This window comes from Xenopus laevis, chromosome 2L (genome assembly GCF_017654675.1).
Source record: "Xenopus laevis strain J_2021 chromosome 2L, Xenopus_laevis_v10.1, whole genome shotgun sequence".
Lineage (NCBI taxonomy): Eukaryota > Metazoa > Chordata > Amphibia > Anura > Pipidae > Xenopus > Xenopus laevis.
In genome coordinates, this window is record NC_054373.1 from 156,504,219 (window position 1) to 156,528,442 (window position 24,224).

The window sequence follows — 24,224 nt, forward strand, 5'->3', positions numbered from 1 at the left end:
TTTGTTATAACCCATGTGTTTTAAAGCCAGTACAGGGCTCCTTCATGAGTGTGTCAAATAGATTTGTTATTTATTATAAATACTAATGATGGTCATGGACAACTCCAGCACTGCTTCGATCTATTCATGAAAGAGATTTTGGTGAGTGCTGAATATCTGCCTCAGTATAATTTTCTTTGATCTGATCCAAATATTGGAGGCTGCCTTGCATGGAGTCCTGGTGTAATGTTACTGGAGGCTTGAGGCCTGCACTGACCGACACTAATACATTCATATACTATTAACACAAAGCAATTTCACAAGAAAATAATACTCTTTATTATATTAACATTTCAGTCTGCAGCATATATCAGCCTGTCTATCTACATGAAACTGAACCACAAAGGTGTCAACTACAGCTTCTATTGGGCTGAAGCAGAGGAGAAGTCAAGCAATTGTCTGACAAAAGCAGCACAAATTTATCAATACGAGAAAGCTGTGTCCAAAGAAATGTAACGGTCAAACAAACAAGCCAATCATTGCTAACTAATCAGTTGTAAGTTTTGCAAGCACTATGCTTTAGGTGCACTACTAAAGTAATATTAGCACATTAAACCTTGCCTCTTCTCTTATTTTGTTTCAGCTTTTGTTTTTACACTGCATGACAAGAGGCTTCAATTCCTTATATAACAAATAAAAATCCAAATAATCCCTTAAATTGCAAAATCGGTAACAGGTTTCCAATAGAGAAACTTAACACTGCATGAACTTCAAAAGGTTTTTTTCAACTTTGCATGAATAGTTATTTGTTAGGAATTCAACCAGTGATCCCAGACTTATTTCTACTTCAGCAGTTATGTTTTTTTTTTTGCAAAGTAAGGTTGCTGTGGTTATATATTGACACACATAGCTTTAAAGCCATCCAAATGAAAGCATGTTATTCGTGAGTGCCAAACACCTGGAGTAAGAATGAGAATATGTAGATTATATCCAGGTAGATGTTGAGCGCTCCAAAGATATATTCTTCGGGGCTGAGAGAGTAACGCCGACTCCCCATCAGCAATTGTGTATCAAACGCCAAAAACTGTAAAAAAAACAACAAATGGTCAAGTCTTTTTCTCTTCCTATTATAAAAGAACAGAATGATATCTCCAGTCTACAATATACATTGTAAATACAATACAGACAATTCAGCAAAGCTCTTATTTTTACTGATAGCAGCACAAACAGGCAGTTTTGGGCACCTGTTGGTCAAGCCCACATTTATCAGTTTCAAACCAGCCATTTATCTGATGTTGTATCCAATGCATTTGATTGTTTCTAGAAACAATAACAAATACGGGTATGGGATCTGTTATCCGGAAACCCAGAAAGCTCCAAATTACTGAAAGGCTGCCTCCCATAGACTCCATTTTATCCAAATAATCCACATTTTTAAAAAACGATTTCCTTTTTCTCTGTAATAATAAAACAGTACCTAAGAAATAATTGATCCTTATTGAAAGCAAAAACAGCCTACTGTTTAGGGGCAATTTCAAGGGTCGAATTTCGAATTTAAAAAACTTTGAGATTTGAATTCAAAAAGACTAACCGAAATTAAATTGTAGGTTTTTTTTTTGGCCAAATAGGTCCATTTTAGATCTAATAGGCCAATTTGATCAAATTTGAACCGTAAGAATCGAAGTAAAAGCACAGCCGCATCGTACGATTCGAAGTTTTTCCCAAAAAAAAAAAAAACTTTGATTTTTCAAGGTCCACTAATCGGGTTCTAGGGGGTCCCCCATAGGCTAAAACAGCAATTAGGCAGGTTTTAGATGTTGAATGGTCAAAGTAGAATTTTTAAAGAGATGGTACATGATAAATTTCGAAATTTGAATTTTCAAATTAGAATAGTCGAAGTACACAAACATTAGCTCGAAATTCGAATTTTATTAATTTGAATTTTCAATTTGACCTTTGATAAGACTACATTACAATTTGTGGGGGGTTCCCTAACATTTGGCATCCCCCATGGAATTGAACTTTCTTTTCATTTCTAGCAAGCTTTGGATAAAATTAATTAACGCCCAAAACAAAATCCATAGTATGTCGAATGTCTCCAGTATAATTCAATATCTGTAATTTCTTGGACATTTGATATATTGGAAAACATGTCAGTGGAAAAAACAAACAGTTACCGTATGCCAGGTCTTACCATAGTGAACACAATTGCTCCTAATACACCATAAATAGCATGTAGCCAAGGGATCTGTAGATAATAAATAAAGCAAAACCAAAATATATTAAACAGGGTTTGAAAGATAATAATACAATGTTTGTAGGCCTAACAGTGACCATACAGAGACAAACGAGTAGACCTTTTCCCATTTTGGCCACCCTAGGTCAACAATGAGATCACATGGAATACTCATGCAGAATTATCAGGAAGGACCATATTCATTGTCTATCACTGTCCTTACCTTATGGATTTTTTTCAGGATTCATGTGGACGAGGCTTTAATTTTTCCCTATTGTCCCATTTTCCTAGACAGATATACCTTAGTGTATATTTGTATATTGTTATGCACAAGGGCTTAAGCGTAAGGGTACACAGGCAGATTTGGGGAGATTAGTCACCCCGGCGACAAATTGCCTCTTCTTCGGGGTTACAATCTCCCCGAACTGCCTTCTGGCCTGCTATAATGAAAAGTCGCCAGCGGGATGGCACTTGCGGCGCTTTGTTTTCTGATGTCACCCGAAGTTGCCTTACAAGGAAGTGCATTATACCATGTATAAAAGAAAACCACTGCCACACAGGTAATGCTGGCAGGATAAACCTTGCTTGAATTTTATTGCAGCATGCAACGTTTCAGGGTTACCCCCTTTATCAGCATGATGCTTTTTTTGTATCCATTGGAAAGTGAGGTAGCTGATTCCTCCATTGCTGTGCACCAGGGAATCATTTCCTGTGAAGGCCAGGGTGTGCGAGTACGTTTATACAACTTTCCGCATTATACCATGTGCCTTGTTTGTTTTGCACTGGAGTGAATCGGCACAACCAAGAAGCACAGGGACCTGTATTGTGTATATGCTTCAATGCAATTTATTGACTTTTTCTAATTAACGTCACACTTGAGTGAGAGGAATTTAAGCTTCTTTTAATTTCACACTTATTGAGGCCTAAGCCAGGAGCCGAATTTGGATGAGCTCTATAAAACAATTTTAGTGTATCTGGCCAATATAAGCAAATTAGGGATGCACCAAATCCACTATTTTGGATTCGGCCGAACCCCCGAATCCTTCGCGAAAGATTCGGCTGAATTTGCATTTTTTACTTCCTTGTTTTTTGACAAGAAGTCACACCTTGCATATACAAATTAGGATTCATTTTCGGTTCGCCGGGAAGAAGGATTTGACTGAATGCAAATCCTGCTATAAAAGGCTGAATCCCAAACCGAATCCCTAAAGCAAATGCACCCTAAAACAATAAAAACGACCCTAATCATTTATAGCACAGGAATGATGTACTACTTCCCATGTCCAGCAGCACTGTGCTATATATATACTACATGGCCCAAACCTTTCTGACTTATGTGTAAAATAAAGGACACAGCCATGTTATCTCCAGCAACAAACACTGGCAATACAATGGATGGTACATGTCAATGTGGCACCATCATAAGATTCCACCTTTCCAACACATCATCTCATCAAAGTTCTACCCTGCAGAAGGAGATTCCAGGGGAACCTAGGCGGTATGTTAAAGAGATTGTGTCACGGAAAAACATATTTTTTTCCAAAAAGCATCCTTTACTAGTGCTGCTCCACAGAATTCTGCACTGAAATCCATATTTCAAAAAAGCGAACTGATGTTTTTTATATTTCATTTTGACATGTTGTCAGTTTCCCAGGTGCCCACAGTCATGTGACTTGTGCTCTGATACATTTCAATCACTCTTTACTGCTGCACTGCAAGTTAAGGTGATATCAGCCTTAGAAGGCAAGTCAGCTTGTCACGTGTCTCGACCCCCTTCCATTTTATAACAGGCTTGATAAAGGGCCCTGTGTGGCCCGAAATGTTGCCTTTTGTCTACTGAAATTAGCCAATAAACATATAAAGCACAACAGAAGCTTATTGTCAGTGTGCTAGGGTCGCATGGATGGGATATATGATTTCAACCCTTGGCAGAGAGGGTAATTGACTACTAAGCGCCTGGTCTGACGAGACAGAGCACAAAGGTTGAGCACTTCATTATCGCATCAACAGAACAATGGGAAGGTAACAAAATAACAGCTCGTTGACACAATATAACAGCTGCCTGGTACATATGAGACTAGTACTCAATAGTAAAAATCCAAGTCCCAATGCGACTCCTTCTGTTACATTTGAAGACAAAGATGGCTGCCTACACACCAATATTACAACTTAAAAATACTTGTTGGTTCAGGAATAAAATTTTATATGGTAGAGTGAATTATTTGCAGTGTAAAAATTGTTATTTAGAAATAAAAACTACACCATACAATCATGACAGAACCCCTTTAAGCTAAATGGGAGCTTTCTTATATAGCACAGTGCTGCTGACTGTGGGATGTGTCCTAGCATAAAAGTATATGAAATAATCAAAGTTAAGTATAGGCTTTAACTTCTCTTTAAAGGCTTACAACTTACAAGGTATCTTAATAGAATAGGCTAGTTCAATTCACTTACATATTGAAATGGTATGAGGATAACAAGGAAGATGCCACTGAAAAGAAGGACCATAGATAACACAAACAGAACTCCTTGGCATGAAGTGAAGTCGATCTAAAAAAAAAGTAAATTATCATATTTATATGGATAAAACATGTTTTGTAGTAGACACTATACACTTGTTGCTATGGGCAACTGCACCTATACTTGTAAATAAGTTATCTAATTCTCCTTGCCCATTGGGGTCACTCTGAACTTCTTACCTTAGTTTGGAAGCTGAACAGTGTAACAGACATGCAGACAAGGGCAGTGATTCCAAGACACAAAATCACAGATTTGGTATTGTAAAAGCTGAAAAGAAAATAGGATATTATAAGAAACTGTTAATTTTTTGCATCAGAAGTAGAAAATGATATAAAGAGTTTCTATTCATGTAAACTACTACCAATATCTACCTGACTTCATTATATGTGCAAGAATATCTGGAATGCTTGGGAGCTGGTATATGTTGCAGCAAATACATTACACTACACAAGCCCGGGAAACCTTAATAAAATAGAATAAAGTTGTTATATTGACCTACACATGAGCCTAGTGTATAGTTTATGTGCCATATGTTAGGAAATGTAGGGGGGAAGCCGGTTACCCCAAAAAAAATGTATGCTCTTTTTCAGCCTATCACCCTGAAAAAGGAAAAGACGCTAGCGTTTTTTGGGACTTAGAACATTTTTCAACAATTTTTTTTAGGAACTCCTATCTACTCTATTGCACTTCACCTGGTCTGAGGTGGGGAAGGCAAGTCTGGCGCAAGAGGTAACGTTCAGTAAAATCCGCATCTTAGTGAATTTGCGTAGTTACGTCCATTGGCCACAGCGCAAATTCGGCAGGTGTTAGGGAGCGAAGTACCACTAGAGTCTCTCCTTCGCTAGCGAAGTTACACCGGCGACCTTTAGTAAATCGCAGAAGTACTGAAATGACCTCACGCTGGCGAATTTTCACTTTCACTTCGCCCTTTAGTAAATTTGCCCCTAAGCCTATATATAACCTGCCTAACTACTAGTTCATCTAAAGGAATGCAAAAAGCCTCTCCAATTTCCTCAGAGGGGGAAAAATTCCTTCCTTCCTTCCAGTCCCTGGATCAATTTGTACTATGAGCAATCTTCCATAACCCTGTGTTCCCTCACCTGCTAAAACGGTAAACAAAAACATTGAATACACCCAATAAGATTCTTTTGTAAACTTCAGGTCATGTAAATGTTATTTGTACATATATAGAGCACCAGCAACATTTCTTGCCGCCCTTCCCCTCTTCTGCTCCACGATTAATAACCATAGTGATGGAGCGGGTCAAATGGGGCCGCATCCCTAATGCAGCGAGCACTAGTGGAGCCGAATTTCCAGTTAAAAATCGGCCAACTGCAGAAGGAAGGAGTCAAAGGCATAGTCACTGGACTAGGGTGAAAGTGGTGCGTAACAGAGTTCTGCACTGTCTCCACCATTTTAAATGGAGGAGGGCAATGAAAGTTGTAGTTGCAGATTATAGAAACTATACAGAACAACTAAATCCAGGGGCATAACTAAAGAGGAAGCAGACCCTGTGGCTGGACGTAAAGGGGATCCATGAGGCCCTAATTCATATACTATTTTAATAAATATTGGCAAAACAAGTCAACCTCTAAACATTTTGGGGGATGTACCATTCTTTTATGAAGATCTAATCATTTTGAAGAAGGAATCTAAGTGGCTTATCACTTTTAGTGCAAATAAATTTAAGGTTATGAGTTTAGAGGTTACTTTTGCAGTTTAAAAGGGCTATGTGATTCCTTGGAGAAGTACCTAGAAATAGTTGTGGATATTAAAGGAACAGTTCAGTGTGAAAATAAAAACTGTTTCAATAGATAGGCTGTGCAAAATAAAAAATGTTTCTAATATAGTTAGTTAGCCAAAAATGTAATGTATAAAGGCTGGAGTGACTGGATGTCTAACATAATAGAACAGAACACTACTTCCTGCTTTTCAGCTCCATAACTCTGAGTTAGTCAGCGAATTGAAGGGGGGTCACATGGGACATATCTGTTCAGTGAGTTTGCAATTGATCTTCAGCATTCAGCTCAGATTCAAAAGCAACAGATATGAACCATGTGGCCCCCCCTCAAGTCTCTGTTTGGTTACTGCCTGGTAACCAGGGTAACAAGTCAATGTAAACCAAGAGAGCTGAAAAGCAGGAAGTAGTGTTCTGGCTATTATGTTACACACCCAGTCACTCCAGCCTTTATACATTACATTTTTGCTATATTAACTCAGAAAACATTTTTTATTTTGCACAGCCTATCTATTTACCCAGTTTTTATTTTTACACTGAACAATTCCTTTGAGGATAGCTGTAACATGTAATCCCTGTCTGTAGTAATGAGGGTCAGGGACTTTCCTGCTTTTAATTGGGGGGTCACTGACCCCATCTAAAAAAACAAATGCTCTGTAAGGCTACAAATGTATTTTCATTGCTACTTTTTATTACTCATCTTTCTATTCAGGTCCTCTCCTATTCATATTCCAGTCTCTTATTAAAATCAATGCATGGTTGCTAGGGATGCACCGAATCCACTATTTTGGATTCGGCCGAACCCCCGAATCCTTCGCAAAAGATTCCGCCGAATACAGAACGAATCCTAATTTGCATATGCAAATTAGGGGTGGGAAGGGGAAAACATTTTTACGTCCTTGTTTTGTGATAAAAAGTAACACGATTTCCCTCTCTGCCCCTAATTTGCATATGCATATTCAGCCGAATCCTGCTGAAAGGACGAATCCTGGGCAAATCTTGAACCAAATCCTGGATTCGGTGCATCCCTAATTGTTTCTAGAGTCAATTGGACCCCAGCAACTAACTAAAATAATAAAATCCAATTGCAAATATTCTCAGAATATCACTCTCTATATCAGGGGTGTCCAACCTGCGGCCCAGGATGGATATAAATGCGGCCCAGCTTGAAACGCTCAGTTCAAGAGGAAACGTCATAATAATTTAATAATAAGTCTATTTAATATCCAGGTGTCCCATATTCCAATGTATAGCTCCATCTGGTTATCCAACTGGTATTGTAGTTATTTTCTGTGTATTTACTTTACTTTTACAAATCAAAAGTGTTGGTGTATTTCATGTGTGGCCCCAGACAATTTTTCTTTTTCCAATGTGGCCCAGGGAAGCCATTTTTTTTTTTTGCAATCCCTTTTAATTCATTCCCTTTCCCAAGCTCCACAATGCGAAGAAAACAAAGGAAAGCGGAAAAGAAGGAAGAACAACCGTAACATGGGGAAGGGGTGAAATCAGAAGCTGAAGGGTGTCTATCCCTCTTGTTGTTTTCCACCTGAGATATTTGTCTGTTTACCTGATTGTTGAGCTCTCTATATCAAAATTTGCCTGCACCATTGCCAGGAACATGCTTAAAGTACCTGCCGACATGACTTCATTACCTGGACAGCATTCCTGTTATGTAAGCCATGGAAAGGGTCTGAAAGACAGAGAAAGAAATTGTTGTTTGTTATAGTTATAAATCTGGTGCAGTGACAAAGGCTGCATTCAAAATGTTTAATAAATGAGCTAGCATTTGAGTTTTGTAAAACCTTAAGATTGTTCCAATTAGAAAAAAAATTGAAAAGTACACAAATTCAGATTTGGTAATATAGGCCTCTAAGGGGCAGATTTATTTAGAATCGAGTTGTGTGTTCCAAAGAAAAATTCGCGTTTTTGAGGTTATTTTTTTGGTCAAAATCGATTTTTCAGGAGTTTTTTTTTTTTAAAACTAAAATCTTTTGATATTTACTATACCCCGACACTGGAAATAGCTCAAATCCAAAAGTACACCATCTAAAACATGTTGAGGTCATGTAGGGGTCAATGGCAGAGGTCCCTTGAAAAATTTGAAGATGTTAATAGTATTCATGATGTTTGAATTTTTGTCAGTGGGTTTCACTCGAAATCTCTTTTCGATCATTTCAAGGGTTTTTATTTGTCGAAAACTCAATCAATTCAAATTTTCGTGTTGTTAACCCCAAACTTTTGATTTGAGTTTTTTCTTAAATTAGAAACCATTTGAGTTCATTCAAGGTTTGAAAAAGCTCACACAGCTCTAAAATTCGACCTTTGATAAATAACCCCCTAAGTGTTCAATCACTGGCTTGCATTGGGGAATTTAACGCTCTCTGCATCTAACTCCAGATTAAAAATCTGCATGATGCATAGGATGAGGGGGATGGGGGACACCTATGTGACTCCCCCAATATGCCCTTCATGAATACTATGCTGCCAAATACTGTTAGTAATGTATCCTCAGACTTTTAATTCATTATAAATTACTCTTTATGTCTTTGGTTCAGTTTATTTTTAACCTTAAAGCTGCTAAAAACTGCACTTTATTTTTCCATTCTTTCTGTCTTCATCAGCTGGCAAATTTAAGGCTAATAGAGGGGCATTTTACCTGTGGTCTTTAGGTGGCAAATGGTGGTCTTCAAAATGCCCTACGCAATATATATGCAATATATAAATTATTTAACCCTCTAGTAGCCAGCAGAGCTAATATCAGGAACATTGAAATTCCATGTTAATTATAAAAGTTCTCATAAGAGCAGTTTTACATAATTTTTAAGGTATTAGGATTCCCTGTAAATATCTGTACTGATTTTATAAAGTATATACACTATTGGCTTTTAATGGTATATTGATACTTACAAAAATGCAAAGAAGAATCAGGTTCCATGGAAACTTTCTCCTGTGAAGGAAAAATAATAGTGTCACATTCAAGTAGAAGCAAAAACCAAACTGAACTGTTTCCAAGATTTCCCTACATTTAATCTGAAACTAGATGCAGACACTATTGCCATATTCTAATATAAAGTTAAAAAACAAATCCTCTATAGATATCAAATTCATCCATGTTATATTGTTCTATATTGCTGGTTAATGATACATTACTAATTAACCTCTATTTGTAGTAGGCACTGTGTTTGTATTTATATTATGAGCATTATTAATGCCTGCATAAAGCTTATGGCCACACTGAGCGAAACCAATTGATTTATTTTCAACCACTGACTCTTAGGGTAATGAAACCTTTGGTCTGCTTTTGGGCACTTTGAGCATCACATTTTTAAACAAACAAGAAATGTGCAAATAGTATCTGAAATTGACCCCAATTTACTTGTATTGTAATCTTCTAAAAGCACTTTTTTGGTTTCCAGGCTGCTATCACCTGACAAGCTGGAGCCAGCTTAAACAAATAAATAAACCAATTTAAAAATAGATAATAAATTGTCAGTAGGCTCACACGTCTTACCTTGGTCCAGAACAGCAGGCCAGAACTAGGTAGGTGGAGAAGAAAACTGCACTGTGGGGGAATTAATAACATTGATTAGGTATTTCTTATTAGATTATATCTGCCAGTAATTTTCCTGACTTCCTGCTTCTGGGAAGCTAATATTTTATACTTACTAAGAAGCCCAGTACCATCCTGGATTGGCTTGAATATATTCCTTCACGGGGTTGCTTTATGAAAACACAAGGGATATAAAATGAATTAATTTCTATTTCTAAATAAATAAATAAATGAATGAATTAATTAATACATTTTTCTAGGAACAGTTTTTACGTTCTCTTATTCTTAGGTATTTTTCATTTGTTGCTTAAAGGGGTGGTTCACCTTTACATTAACTTTATTATTTAGTTTTTAGGGCTCTTACTGATGAGCGGTTGTAGCTGCGCTCCCCTGCGCTCCGTTTTTCTGCGTTCAGCCGCAGGGGAGCGCAGGAATAGACGCATTACGTTTTTTTCCAATGGGGCTGTACTCAAACCTGCATCTCAACCTGCGTTAGGCGTCTACACGCGCCAGAGTACAGCCCCATTGGAAAAATGCATCTATTCCTGCACTCCCCTGCGGCTGAACGCAGAAAAACGGAATGCAGGGGAGCGCAGCTACAACCGCTCAATGTAGGGATGGGCGAATTTTTTCGCCTCGTTTCGCTGCAAAAAAATGATGCCCATAGACTTGTATGGCGGTGTGCGTCAAAAAAAAAGACGCGCAACAAAAAATTTTTGACGCCCATAGACTTTAATGGGCGTCTGCGAAATTTCAACGGCGGCTAATTTTCTCGAAATGAGACCAGTCAAATTCGCCCATCCCTAATACAATGACATTCATGAAAGTGCCATGCTTCATGAGTGCCAACAGTTTTTCCAAAAGACTATGCTGTTATAGCAGCAAAGCAAAAGTAACATCATATTATAACTCTGCCACTGTTCTGTCCAGACACTTTTGGCCATATGGTTTATGCCAAATACATTCTGGCAATGGTGTAAAACTGGTACCTGGTTGTGTGTATAAAATATCACTACAGAGCAGCACAAACAAACAAACCTATTGTAGTAAACTTCAGTAACTAAAGAATTTGTGTGGGACTTTCCATTTTATCAATTTCTTTTTTTTGCTGTGTTACAGTAGAATTATCACTAAAATGTACTTACACCTAAGTGGACATTTCTATGAAATTACCGTTGCCCAGTATAAACCTTATTACTTAGAAACCATTATTAATACTGTACTCCGTTTTCTCCATGTTCCATTTTTTCATGCCTGTTTGCAATCAAATATTGTTTTGTTTTATAATGTGTTAGAGCTCAGAACACCATTCCAAGGGGCAAATTTACTAGGGATGCACCGAATCCACTATTTGGGATTCCGCTGAAACCCCGTATCCTTTGCGAAAGATTGCAAATTAGGGGTGGGAAGAGGAAAACATTTGCATATGCAAATTAGGATTCACATTCAGTTCGGCCCGGTAGAAGGATTCAGCCGAATCCAAATCCTGCTGAAAAAGGCAGAATCCCGAACCCTGGATTCGGAGCATTCCTAAAATTTACTAAAGAGCAAAGTCGCTAGCAAAAATTCACCAAAAAGACACTTTGCAGGGACATTGCCTATTTACTAATTTACTACAGGCATAGATATACATATATATAATTTTTTTTTTTACCATTTGAAGGTCATGCCACATTAGTTTTAGGGTGGGCTCATGTCTAGGACAATAGAGGATCTCTTTTGTCTTTATTTTTGCTTCCTTGTACATTTTTAATAATAAGTAGTCACTTATTTCACCAACATCTCTAATAAAGACATATGACCTATATGTACCCACCCTATTCAAAGTGACAAGTGTGTTAACGAAGTTTCACTAGGATGAAAGGAACAACAGTGAAAGTTCGCTTTGAAATGCTCGTGCTGACAAATTTTTGCTGGCGAAACTTCACCAGCATTCGTCGGCCAAAACCTAACTTCGCATTTTGATATATAATCGAATTAACGTCTGACGAAGTTGCACAAAGTGTGGCGAAGTGGTCCGAGGCAAAAATTCGTACCGAAGTAAATCTGCCCCCAAATCTTTGTCTCCCAACAATTAACTACAATTGTTATCAGTTAGTAACAAATACAGGCAAATGATACATCATCCCCTAGTTCTCAAGCAATCTATATAATAGACCCAAATGCTTGTAAATGTCAGGAACTACAGTTTCTTTAAACATGTTGATGTGAGCACATTAAACATGTCACACTAGACCACAAAATCTGAACAATAACGTGTTCCGCACAAAAGCCGATTTCAATGTGATCTGTTTTTCATGCAAGTTCTAAAACTTTTGTGGTACCTCCCATATATTATACTAGACATCTCCCCAATTTTACACCATTTTTTCTGGCCTCCTGAATAATGTAAAATGGGGGTTCTACTCTAATGAGAACCCAAATAAACAAATGAGTCACAAACAGAACACATTTTATTTATAGAGAAATAGTGAAAATTCAAAAAGGTTCAAAAACTTTAAGCACCACGTGCATTGTATCCCAGCAACTCACCAGAATGTAAACAGGGCCACAACTGCCACAGTAACTAACAGCTGGACCATAAGGATGGTGTAAACCTAAAAGAAAAAAAAAACATGTAAAAACATATATGAAAGTTGTTTAGTTCTGTTATGTTCAGTGTCTTCTTAAGAACAATGTCCTGCTGGGATTTCTGTTATAGCTGCTTTCTCACAATCCAGCTCTTTGTACCCACATTTCTACAGAAAGCAATCTATTCTCTTTATTCTCTGTTGATATGCCAGATGCTGCACATTGTCAAGGGTATATACTGTAACATGCCTTTCTCATAGTCTGTTGCAAACAATACATACCTTCCTAATAAACCCTCTGCGAACAGTTTCATCATCCCAGCTCTGTGTAGTCAACATCTCTGTGTCCCCGGAATATATTCCACTGCTGTTATCTGGACTATTGTCTGAAAAATAGAAGCAGTCAGCTGCCGCTTCGTACAATGATCTGAATGCCAGCTCCTCTCCTACTACTCAGCACAGAAAGAGAAACAACATGCCTCTTGCTTTGGTAAAATAACTAAAGATGAGTCCATGATTCAGTTCTGGATTCTGACAAATGCCAATAATTTTTGCAAAAATCCAAAATGTTCAGCTAAACTGAATCAGAACTAATAGGACAAGGGAAGCATGAATCATTGGAAGGGTTCTGATATGCCACCCCCCAGGGAGTCTAATAGTTTGCCTCTTAATTCGGGTCCACACCAACCCCTACCTATCCAGGCATAGTCTGTGTCTTTTTAGACTTGTCACAGTACAGAACTGATTAAAAATGTTTGTTTTGTACATGCGCCATGCCTGAAAGTCTAGTGTTAAGGAATTGCCTGCATAGCTAAGGAAAGGCGACCGTTTTCCACCATGCTGAAGAATATAAATGTCACAATAAAGGCTGATTAGTAATACCATTGATACCAATAATTACTACATGGCAAAACCAGTGCAATTAGCATCAGAATTTAATAATCAGCCCTGTAGCATCAGCTTACATTACAGGCAAACTTCATTTTCTGCTTGATAATTTGTGACAAGCCCTAAGCTTAGCTTCTCAACAGCTGCTCAGAGCCCACTGAGCATGTGAGTGTCACAGACACTTTCCAAGATGGTGACCCCCTGTGACAAGTTTGAAGTCCTGGATCATTGCTGCTATTGACAAGCTGAAACTTGGCTGGTGCAATAAGTCCAGTGTATAAAATGTGCCATTTTTACCCATATTAATTTTTAGGGTTTAGTTCTCCTTTAAAGACCTCAAGAAATTACTTCAACAACTATACAACTATAATGCAAGGGATACAAACATAATTCTGCCTATGTACAAATCAGTGGTGATTGGTGATACATAGATACCAGTACAGAATCCCATTGATAAGCCCTTTGTGATTGTTTTGTTAGCAGGACTCTCTTATGTTATCTGTGCACTGAAAATCTAATCATCTACCTTGCAAAGAACAAACATGGAGTAGCTTCAATTTCCCTGTTTTCATTATTAAAACAATAAAGGTAAAAGCATGTTTGGTAAGATGATGCTTTGTAGAAGCCAAAACTAGAAACCAATCGTGCAACATACTGTATAAGCAACTTTCAAAGGGCTACTTGTTAATTCAGTCTTGTAAGTCACAGGTGTCAAGTTTTGCGATGCTCTGTCTAGAGTCTTTTTTTTATTCAAGCATTGCTAAAAACATTATTATAATTGCCACATCTCCATGGAACCAGCCTGGACTTAGAACTTACATGGTTCCCCATGTTGCCATGAGTGATGTGACACTGAAGGAGATGTTGCTTGCAGAAAATCTGCTTTCTTTCCATCGCCTGTTGTAGCCTCTTCATAGGTAGGGGGAGCTGATGAAAGGTTATTGCTGGCATCTTTAACTGTATTGTTGCCCTCATTTTCAGCACCTTTGCTGCTAACAGAGACCTTAATGAAAAAACACACAAGACAGTTACTAACTGCATTTTAATGTACTTGCAGCAATTACAAGGTAAGTGAACTGCAAGGCATTTTCAGGGAGATTTGTCGCCCCTGGGAGCAAAACTTTAAATGCAGTCGACCAAACCTCCCCCTCATTAATCTTATGTTTACAAGAGAGTAGATTCTGAAGAAAATTGTGTCAGTGGAAGACATCGATAGTGTAACTACACTAAGAGCCTATATATACATATGTAGAGCTAATATTACACCTGGAACACATGAACAAACTTTCGTTAATTTGACCTCACTTTTGAGTTAACTTTTAATATGATGCAGTCAGTGATATTCCGAGGCATTTTGCAATTGGTACTTATTATTTATTTGGTCTTTCAAATGTCTTAGCTTTTTGTTAAGCAGCTCTCCAGTATGGAATTTCAGCAGCTATCTGGTTGCTAGGGTCCAAATTACCCTAGCAACCAGGCAGTGGTGTGAATGAGCAACTATAATGTGGCTAGGAGAGGGCCTGAATATGTAAGTAATCAAAAATAACAATAAGATTGTAGCCTCACAGAGGAACAGTTTAACGGTTGCTGGGGTCAGAGACCCCCATTTGAATGCTTGAAAGAGTTAGAAGGCAAATTGAAAACAATATATTGGCTATTCTATAGCATACTAAAGGGCAGATTTATCAAGCGTCTAATTCCGAATTTGAAAAATGTTGAAATTTGAATTCAAAAATGCCAACAAGGCCAACAAGTCAGCACCTATTCCTTCCAATTTGCTTCAATCTGGTGCAAGTCCAACAGTTTCCACCTCCAACTTGTTCACTGAATTATGTATCATCGACAGCACCAATCACAAGTTTCTTTTCTTCAAAATGCCGTTATTGAGACATAGGCTCTGACCCAGACAATCGGCAACTTTTCAGAACGCCATATAAAAAAGACCAATGGTGGTCTGAAACGTTGCAGATTGTCTGGGTCACAGCCCATGTCTCTATAAAGGCATTTTAAAGAAAAGAAATTGGTGCTGTCGATGATTCGAAATTCAAAAAGACCAACCGGAAATGATTCAAAGTTTTTTTTGGCCGAATAGGTCAGTTTTTGATCGATTAGGTCAGTTTTCGATTGAATTTGAATCGTACAAATCGAAGTAATAGCGCATTCGAATCATACGATTCAAAGTTTTTCCCAAAAAAAACTTAGATTTTTTAAAGTCCACTAATTGACTCCAAATAGGTTCTAGAAGGTCCCCCATAGCAATTCAGCAGGTTTTAGATGGCGAATGGTCAAATTTTTAAAGAGACAGTAATTTTTGTTTTTTTTCAAATTCTATTCAAATTTGGACTAATCCCTAATCGAAGTGCACTAAAATAAACTAGAAATTTGAATTTAAAAATTGTCATTTTTAAATCGACCCTTGATAAATCTGCCCCAAAATTAGCTCGAAATTTAAATTTTTTTAATTCGAATTTTCACTTTGACCTTTGATAAATCTGCCCCTAAAAGTTAACTTGAAGGGGAACTACGCCTTTAGGTTCTTAAACTTACTTTATACAGTGACTCAGTTAACATATACCATTGAATCTACTGGAAGTTTTTACCAACTTTTTGCAAAAATGTGTTTCCTTCTACTTTTCACTTCATTTTGCTACCACAAATTTTGTCTGGAAAGCCAACAACCAAAAAAAAGTGGGGAATTGTCCTGGAATGCTTCCTTCTGTGGACAATAGGAATTGCCCTGAGCATAGCAATACAAATATTAACTTCAGACATGGCCTTCAACAAATTCTGGGGTCGTCTGAGCAGGAGTGTCCTACTAAAAGTGATTTTCACTGGCCAATATGGGAAGCAATACATTCATATTTCATATTTTGTCAGTTATATTTCTGGCTACAAGTCATGATAATATTATCAAAAACAAGCTCAGCTATAGCTGTGAATGTTGACATAGAGGTGTTTGCAAACTTGCATAGCAAGTATAACTGAAAAACCAAACAGTTGTTTAAAGGAAAACTATACCCTTTAAACAATGTAGGTCTCTATAAAAAGACATTGCTTAAAACAGCTCATATTGTAAAACCCTGCTTCATGTAAATAAACCATTTTCATAATAATATACTTTTTAGTAGTATGTGCCATTGGGTAATCATAAATAGAAAATTTCCATTTTAAAAAATAAGGGCCGCCCCCTGGGATCCTATGATTCACTATACATGTTAGGTCACATGACAGAGAGAGAGTTTCACACGTCCTGTTACAGTTAGAGTTGTAGTATTTCTGGTCAGGTGATCTCTGAGGCATCACACAGACCATCATGGAATGGTGGTTCAAGGTAAGAGATGTAAAAGGGCAATATTTACTTAAATATATATATATATCGGTATGACAATATTCTTTAATATGCCACTTCATTTGATATAAACTATCTGTTGCTCAAGTATTCATTTTGGGGGTATAGTTTTCCTTTAAGACGAGTCACAAATGAAAAAATACATGACCCATGTTATGCCGTTTTGCCACTCCACACTCCACACTGGAGTTGCTGAAGATAAATACTGTACTTGCAAACACTGGAAAGAAATGAAAGATCTGAAAGTGAGGCTTTTTAATTTTTTATGTTACTAATCCTGCACAGCATCTCTGACTAAGTATGAGCTTTTCTCTCACATCTTCCTTTCTGTGACATGGGTTTTCTTTTAAGTAGCAATTTTTAGCTCAAACCATCACATGAGGTAAAGCATTTAGTGCCTGGTCATACATACATTTACAGACATACATAATTACTGCTATTTCAGTAATTAAAGAAAGGCTAGTTCTCTTGTGGTTCGCTGGTGTTCTGGATCACCCACCGTCACAGTCCCTTCCCAGAGGTTATTATATCTACTGTTACTATAGGCACCATCTCTCCCTACTATACCTGCTATCCCACAGTCACAATCCCTTCCCAGAGACTATTATCCCACTGTTACTATAGGCACCATCTCTCCCTATTATACCTGCTATCCCCCCAGTCACACTCCCTTACCAAAGACTATTATCCCACTGTTACTATAGGCACCATCTCTCCCTACTATACCTGCTATCCCACAGTCACACTCCCTTCCCAGAGACTATTATCCCACTGCTACTATAGGCACCATCTCTCCCTACTATACCTGCTATCCCACAGTCACACTCCCTTACCAAAGACTATTACCCCACTGTTACTATAGGCCCCATCTCTCCTACTACCCCACAGTCACAATCCCTTACCCCCACTACTATAGGTACCAATTTTCTCTGTAATTTTGGGTCCTATCTACAGATTATGAACCCCTGCTACAGGCGCACAGTGCTGCTCTCCTCACTTCTGTTACTGTGTACTCAGTAAAGAACAATGAGTGCTTGTGGCAAACTGCTGCAGGGTGTGATGTTGTTAGGCTGGCTTCACACAGACTAATCTCGGCCTGCAAAAAAATCGCAGACAGAATTAAATCCTGTGTGGCATTACCGTAAGGGTTTGTAATCATGGGTGTGATGCTTTTCCACTAGCCACATCTACAGCTTCATGTCTCCCGTGTTGTTTTGTGTTCAGGGCCCAGAGCTGTCACCCCTTTCTGGAGACCCCAGGGAAGTGTGGATCTGTCTCCTCCCTCTTGCTGCTCAGCCTCTAACTATAATTAATTTAAAGGAAAACTATACCCCCACTATGAATTCTTGAGCAACAGATAGTTTATATCAAATTAAGTGGCATATTAAAGAATCTAATTAAACTCGAATATATATTTAAGTAAATATTGCCCTTTTACATCTTTTGCCATTGTGTAATCATAAATAGAAAACGGAAAATAAGGTCAGCCCCCTGTGATCATATGTTTCACGGTGCACACAAAAAACCAAACAAACCATATATGTTACGTCATATGAGCCGATCAAAGGAAAACTATACCCCCCAAACAATGTAGGTCTCTTTAAAAAGATATTGCATAAAACAGCTCGTATGTAAAACCCTGCTTCATGTAAATAAACCATTTTCATAATAATATACTTTTTGAGTAGTATGTGCCATTGGGTAATCATAAATAGAAAATTGCCATTAAACCACCATTCCATGATGGTCTGTGTGTTCCCTCAGAGATCACCTGACCAAAAATACTACAACTCTAACTGTAACAGGAAGAAGTGTTGAAGCAAAAGACACAATTCTGTCTGTTAATTGGCTCATGTGACCTAACATGTATGGTTTGTTTGTGTGCAGCGTGAATCATATGATCCCAGGGGGGCGGCCCTTATTTTTTAAAATGGCAATTTTCTATTTATGATTACCCAATGGCACATATTACTAAAAAGGTATATTATTATGAAAATGGTTTATTTACATTAACCAGGGTTTTACATATGAGCTGTTTTATGCAATATATTTTTAAAGAGACCTACATTGTTTGAGGGGTATAGTTTTCCTTTAATCGCCTCATGTAACCTAACATGTATGGTTTGTTTGCGTGCACCGTGAAACATATGATCCCAGGGGGCGGCCCTTATTTTTTAAAATGGCAATTTTCTTTTTAGGATTACCCAATGGCACATACTACTAGAAAAGTATATTATTATGAACATGGTTTATTTACATGAAGCAGGGTTTTACATATGAGCTGTTTTATGCAATATCTTATTATAGAGACCTACATTGTTTGAGGGGTATAGTTTTCCTTTAATAGGTACAGCGGCTAAACTTCACCTGAATTGGCACAGCAAACAAATCAGCAAATAGTTCAAGGGGGGGCTACATCAGTCAGAGGCCTTGATGATAGGGATGCACCGAATCCACAATTTTGGATTTGTCCGAACCCCCAAATCCTTAGCGAACACCGAATTTACATATGCAAATTAGGGCTGGGAAGGTGAAAACATTGTTTACTTCCTTGTTTTGTGACAAAAAGTCACAAGATTTTCCTCCCAGCCCCTAATTTACAGATGCAAATTAGGATTCGGATTCGGACGAATCTGAATCCTGCTAAAAAGGCGGAATCCTGAACTTGTTGATAGGGTCCAACACTACCAGAGCCGAGAATAGCAGTGGGCTATTAACGAGGGCCCCCTGTGGGCTATTAATAAGGGTCCCTTGTGGGTGAGGGTCCTGCTATCTTAGTAGTATGGGGCCCCATGATTGCTGATGGCAGCCCTGAGTTTTAAACAATCTGCTTTAAGTTAAAAAAAATGACAGCACAGACTTGAGTGGTTGCTAATGGCAACTTGTTTCCCTCCCCTAGTTTCCTAAATGAAACGAGCCCCTGTGCTACCCTGGATATCACCTCACCTGTCTGAGTGGCGCAGTATTATTTAGCTGAGGAGGGGAAGCGCAGTTCAATTACACATGCCCCTTCTGTTACCATGGTTACTCAACATGAAGGCTCCTGACTGACAATCACATTAGTACAACAGCTTGCCCACATATTTATAGTCATGTTTAGTCACAGGTACTGTCCAGTCACTACAGGATCCCTATACCCCACACCACATTGTGACGTTCTTTTCAGAAAAATCTACATCTATGTGAGATTTGATCAGGGTGCCAGGAATCCCCCCACGTTGCAGTTACCTTTCCTTGGGTCATGGTGCTGAGGACAAGGCGCCCCTCACAGCTGCCTGTGTACAATGGAGACCCTCAGTAGACTGCCTGCATGCAGTACCAACACCTCTGCTTCTAGCACTATCCAGGAGCTGTGTGGTGACAGATAGCAGGACTGTACCACTGCTGGAGGGGAGTACTGTGACAATGTGCTATGCCAGGCAGAGGGCTCTGTTACATGCCTGTGTGAAACAGACAAGTCATTGCTGGAGAACTGCTGGTGACACCACTTTGATTACTGAAACAGCAGTAATTATATATGTTTATAAATGTGTTTATGGCCAAGTACTAAATGCTGCACCTCATGTGATGGTTTGAGCTGAAAATTGCTACTTAAAAGAAAACCCATGTCACAGAAAAGGGAGATGTGAGAGAAAAGCTCATACTTAGTCAGAGATGCTGTGCAGGATCAGTAACATAAAACATTAAAAAGCCTCACTTTCAAATCGTATTCCCTTCCAGTGTTTACAAGTACAGTCTTTATCTGCAGCAACTTTAATGTGATGTCCAATGCTTAAGTATTCATTTTGGGGGTATAGTTTTCCTTTAAACCACTGTTTGGTTTTTCTGTTATATTTACTATGCAAAATCAGCCTTTGTGTCCGCAAATACATCTCTGTCAACATTCACAGCTCCATCCCCAGCGGTGCTGCAGTTACCTTTCCTTGGGTCATGGTTAGGGTTGCCACCTGGCCGGTATTTTACTGGCCTGGCCGGTAAAAATGATGGTTTATCCCAATGTTATTAATAGGAAAAAAAAAAATTCAGAAAAGGTGGCAACCCTAGTCATGGTGCTGAGGCTCCCCTCGCAGCTGCCTGCATAGTATGTGCCACTGCTAGCGCCATCCAGGAGCTGTAAGGCGACAGATAGCAGGATTGTACCACTGCTCAGGAGTGGGGGGAGCGGTACTGTGGTAGTGTGCCATCCCAGGCAGAGGGCTACTTCACATGCCTGTGGGAAACTGTAATTGCTGAAACCCTCGCTGGATGGGGAGAACTGCTGATGACACTGCTAATATCAGTAGGGGTCAATTTAATAATTCAAGTACTACAAACAAACTATTTTTACTTACATTTTAGTCAGATAATTTAGATCCATTAAAGGGGCTGTTCATCTTCATCTTTAAATTTGTGTAATGTAAAGAGTGCTATTCTGTTAGAATTTGCAGTTGGTCTTGATTTATTATTACAGGTATGGGACCTGTTATCCACAATGCTTGGGGCCGAGGGTTGTCTGGATAGGGGGTATTTCTGTCATTTGGATCTCCAAACCTTGTCTCCTAAAAAGTAATTTAAAGGAAATCTATACCCCCAAAATGAACACTTAACCAACAAATCACATTATCATATTAAGTGGCATATTAAAGAATCTTACCAAATTGGAATATATATTTTAGTAAATCTTGCCTTTTACATCTCTTACCTTGAACCACCATTTTGTGATGGTCTGTGTGCTGCCTCAGAGATCACCTGACCAGAAATACTGCAGCTCTAACTGTAACAGGAAGAAGTGTGGGAAGCAAAAGACACAACTATTATTATTAAAATGGCTTATTTACATAAAGCAGGGTTTTACATATGAGCTGTTTTATGCAATATCTTTTTATAGAGACCTACATTGTTTGGGGACTATAGTTTTCCTTTAAGCATTAAATAAACCTAGTAGGACTGTCTTTCCTTCAGTAAGGATTCATGATACAGTATCCTAGTTGGGATCAGGTACAGTATATGGTACTGTTTTATTATTATTCCAGAGGAAAAGAAAGTCAGTTTTACAAATCTGAATTATTTGATTTAAATGAGTCTATGGGAGATGTAACTCAGAGCTTTCTGGATAATGGGTTTCCAGATAACAGATCCCATACCTATATTTGTGGTTTTAAACTTAATTCGCTTTTGGTTAAGCGGCTCTCAAGTTTCCAGTTTTAGCAGATTTCTGATTGCTAGAGTCCAAATGACCTTAGCAACCAAGCAGTGGCATGAATGAGAGACAGGAAGATGAATGGGAGAGGGCCTGAATTTAAAGATAAATAATAAAAAATAAGAGTAATAATAAAAATTTTAGCCTAAAAGTTTTTTGGCCGCCTGTGTCAGTGAACCCCATCTCAAAGCTAGAGAGAAAGTCAGAAGATAAAGGCAAATAATTAGAAAAAATTAATAATGAAGACCAATCGAAAATTTGCTCAGAATTGGCAATTCTATAACATAGTAAAATACATACATACTTAAAAGTCAACTTAAGGGTGAACTACCCCTTTAAACTGCTTTGCAGGGTGGCACGGAATTTTTACAGCTGGGGGATGATGATCCCTGAGGCTGCAGGTCCAATACTGTACAGTATATACAATAGAGACCAGCACCCTCATATAGTGGATAAAAAGCAAACTTCATTTTCCAATCACAGACCATTTTTGTCCACTCACAAATGGTATGTGATTGAAAATTGTTTTGCTTTTTAACAACTATGAGTTATATACAGTCTAATCACATGCCAATTCTGAGCTTTAACATTTTGCCCAGATAATGTGGTACAATATAGATTACATATCCACAAAAATAGTAACAAATGGCACACTCACTTCAATGCTTCTGCTTCAATTCAAATCGTGTTCTTTTTATTTCGGTGAGATCAATAAGCAAACGTTTCGGGGTCAAGCCCCTTCATCAAGTGCTACCTAGGTAGCACTTGATGAAGGGGCTTGACCCCGAAACGTTTGCTTATTGATCTCACCAAAATAAAAAGAATTCATAGCAAGCTTTCAGAACATTTTACTTCCTTTTTCAAGCTGATTACATTGAAGGTGTGGTGTTCTCTGGTATATACTGTATATCCAACACTCAGCCCATAGGTCAAATGACCAACAAAAAGAAATATCAGTCTATGTGTGAGGTGTCAAAGTCATTTACGAGGGGATCTGCAAGAGACAAGCAGATAAGTTACAAGATAATGTGGGTCAAAGAGGCTGAGTATAAATTAGGGATGAATTATTGGAGTGTAGATTCAAAGGAATTCCATATGATCTCTTAGTCCAGATCCACACATGTTGGTATTTCTGACCTGGCACAGTCCTTTCTTAATTCACATAATTAGCCATAAATCCAAGGCCCAGGTTTAGTCCATTCTTCAGAGAATTGAAAGTTTCCATTAATTTGTATTCCCACACTTTTCTTTCATTATCTATTTTAAAATTGCCCTTATGAACCAAAATTATTAAATCCTTTATGGAGTGATGAGGGCTAATGAAAGGATTTCCTATTGGTGTGTCCAGTTTTTTATTGGTTATAGTGAATCGTCGTGTGTATTTCTCTTTCTCAGACTTTGCCCAGTCTCTCCTATATATAGTCCCCCTGTTATCCATTTAGTGGATTGAGAGTTTGGGGCCCCCATGGATGGGGAGTCCTGGAATCCTCACCCCCCTGCCCTGCATCAGCCTGCCTTGTTCATCCATCTGAGCAGCAGCAGTGAAGGATCACTCTCCTGTTTCAGCTCTGTCTCCTTGTTCAACTCCCCCTGTCCTTCATAGTACTCTCCTTCTCCTGCCCGAGTCCCGTCCTGCTTCCACCATGCGATTTGCTCGCAAGGAATCCACCTCTTCTCCCAGCAGCACCAATGAAGTCCCGATTGTGGCCAGTGCAGAGCGCGCCTGCGGTGACGTCACACGCAGCGTGCCTGCGGTGACGTCACACACAGCGTGCCTGCGGTGACGTTACACGCAGCGCGCACACAGTTCAGACTCCAGCAGCCAGTCCAGAGTAGCTGCGGGGGTAGGGCGGCACTGTGACTTTGCTCATGACGTTCAACAAGGCAACGGATCGTTTTATGCTGGGCCGCATGGATCTCCATCCCAGATCAGCTAGGTACAAAGGATAATTTTTGTGCAAGCAGGCCTTACTCGAGTATAAGCCGAGGTAGACTTTTTCAGCTTATTTTGGGCGCTGAAAAACTTGGCTTATACTCGAGTATATACGGTAGTGACTTTAGATTAGGAGGCTGTCTGAATGCTAGGAGTGGTGGCTCTCGTCCTTATGAAGTGTACCCTGTAGATCCCTGGCTATTTTTCTGAGTGCCCTTAGTTGTGGATTGTATCTGACCACTAGGGGAACCGATTTATTTCAGGTTATTGTTTATATTGCAG

At 38.7% G+C, this 24,224-nt stretch overlaps 1 protein-coding gene across 1 annotated transcript; it reads right to left on the minus strand.

The window, feature by feature from the left end:
- Positions 1-294: 294 nt before the first annotated feature.
- On the minus strand, positions 295-20,170 carry faim2.L (Fas apoptotic inhibitory molecule 2 L homeolog). Its single transcript, NM_001092690.1, is given in 12 exon segments — positions 295-1,063; positions 2,174-2,227; positions 4,670-4,765; positions 4,915-5,002; positions 8,126-8,163; positions 9,381-9,420; positions 9,985-10,035; positions 10,140-10,193; positions 12,556-12,620; positions 12,876-12,979; positions 14,301-14,484; positions 20,059-20,170. Coding segments are annotated over 12 exon segments (936 nt in total). The 5' UTR covers positions 20,074-20,170; the 3' UTR covers positions 295-916.
- Between the last annotated feature and the right edge of the window lie 4,054 nt (positions 20,171-24,224).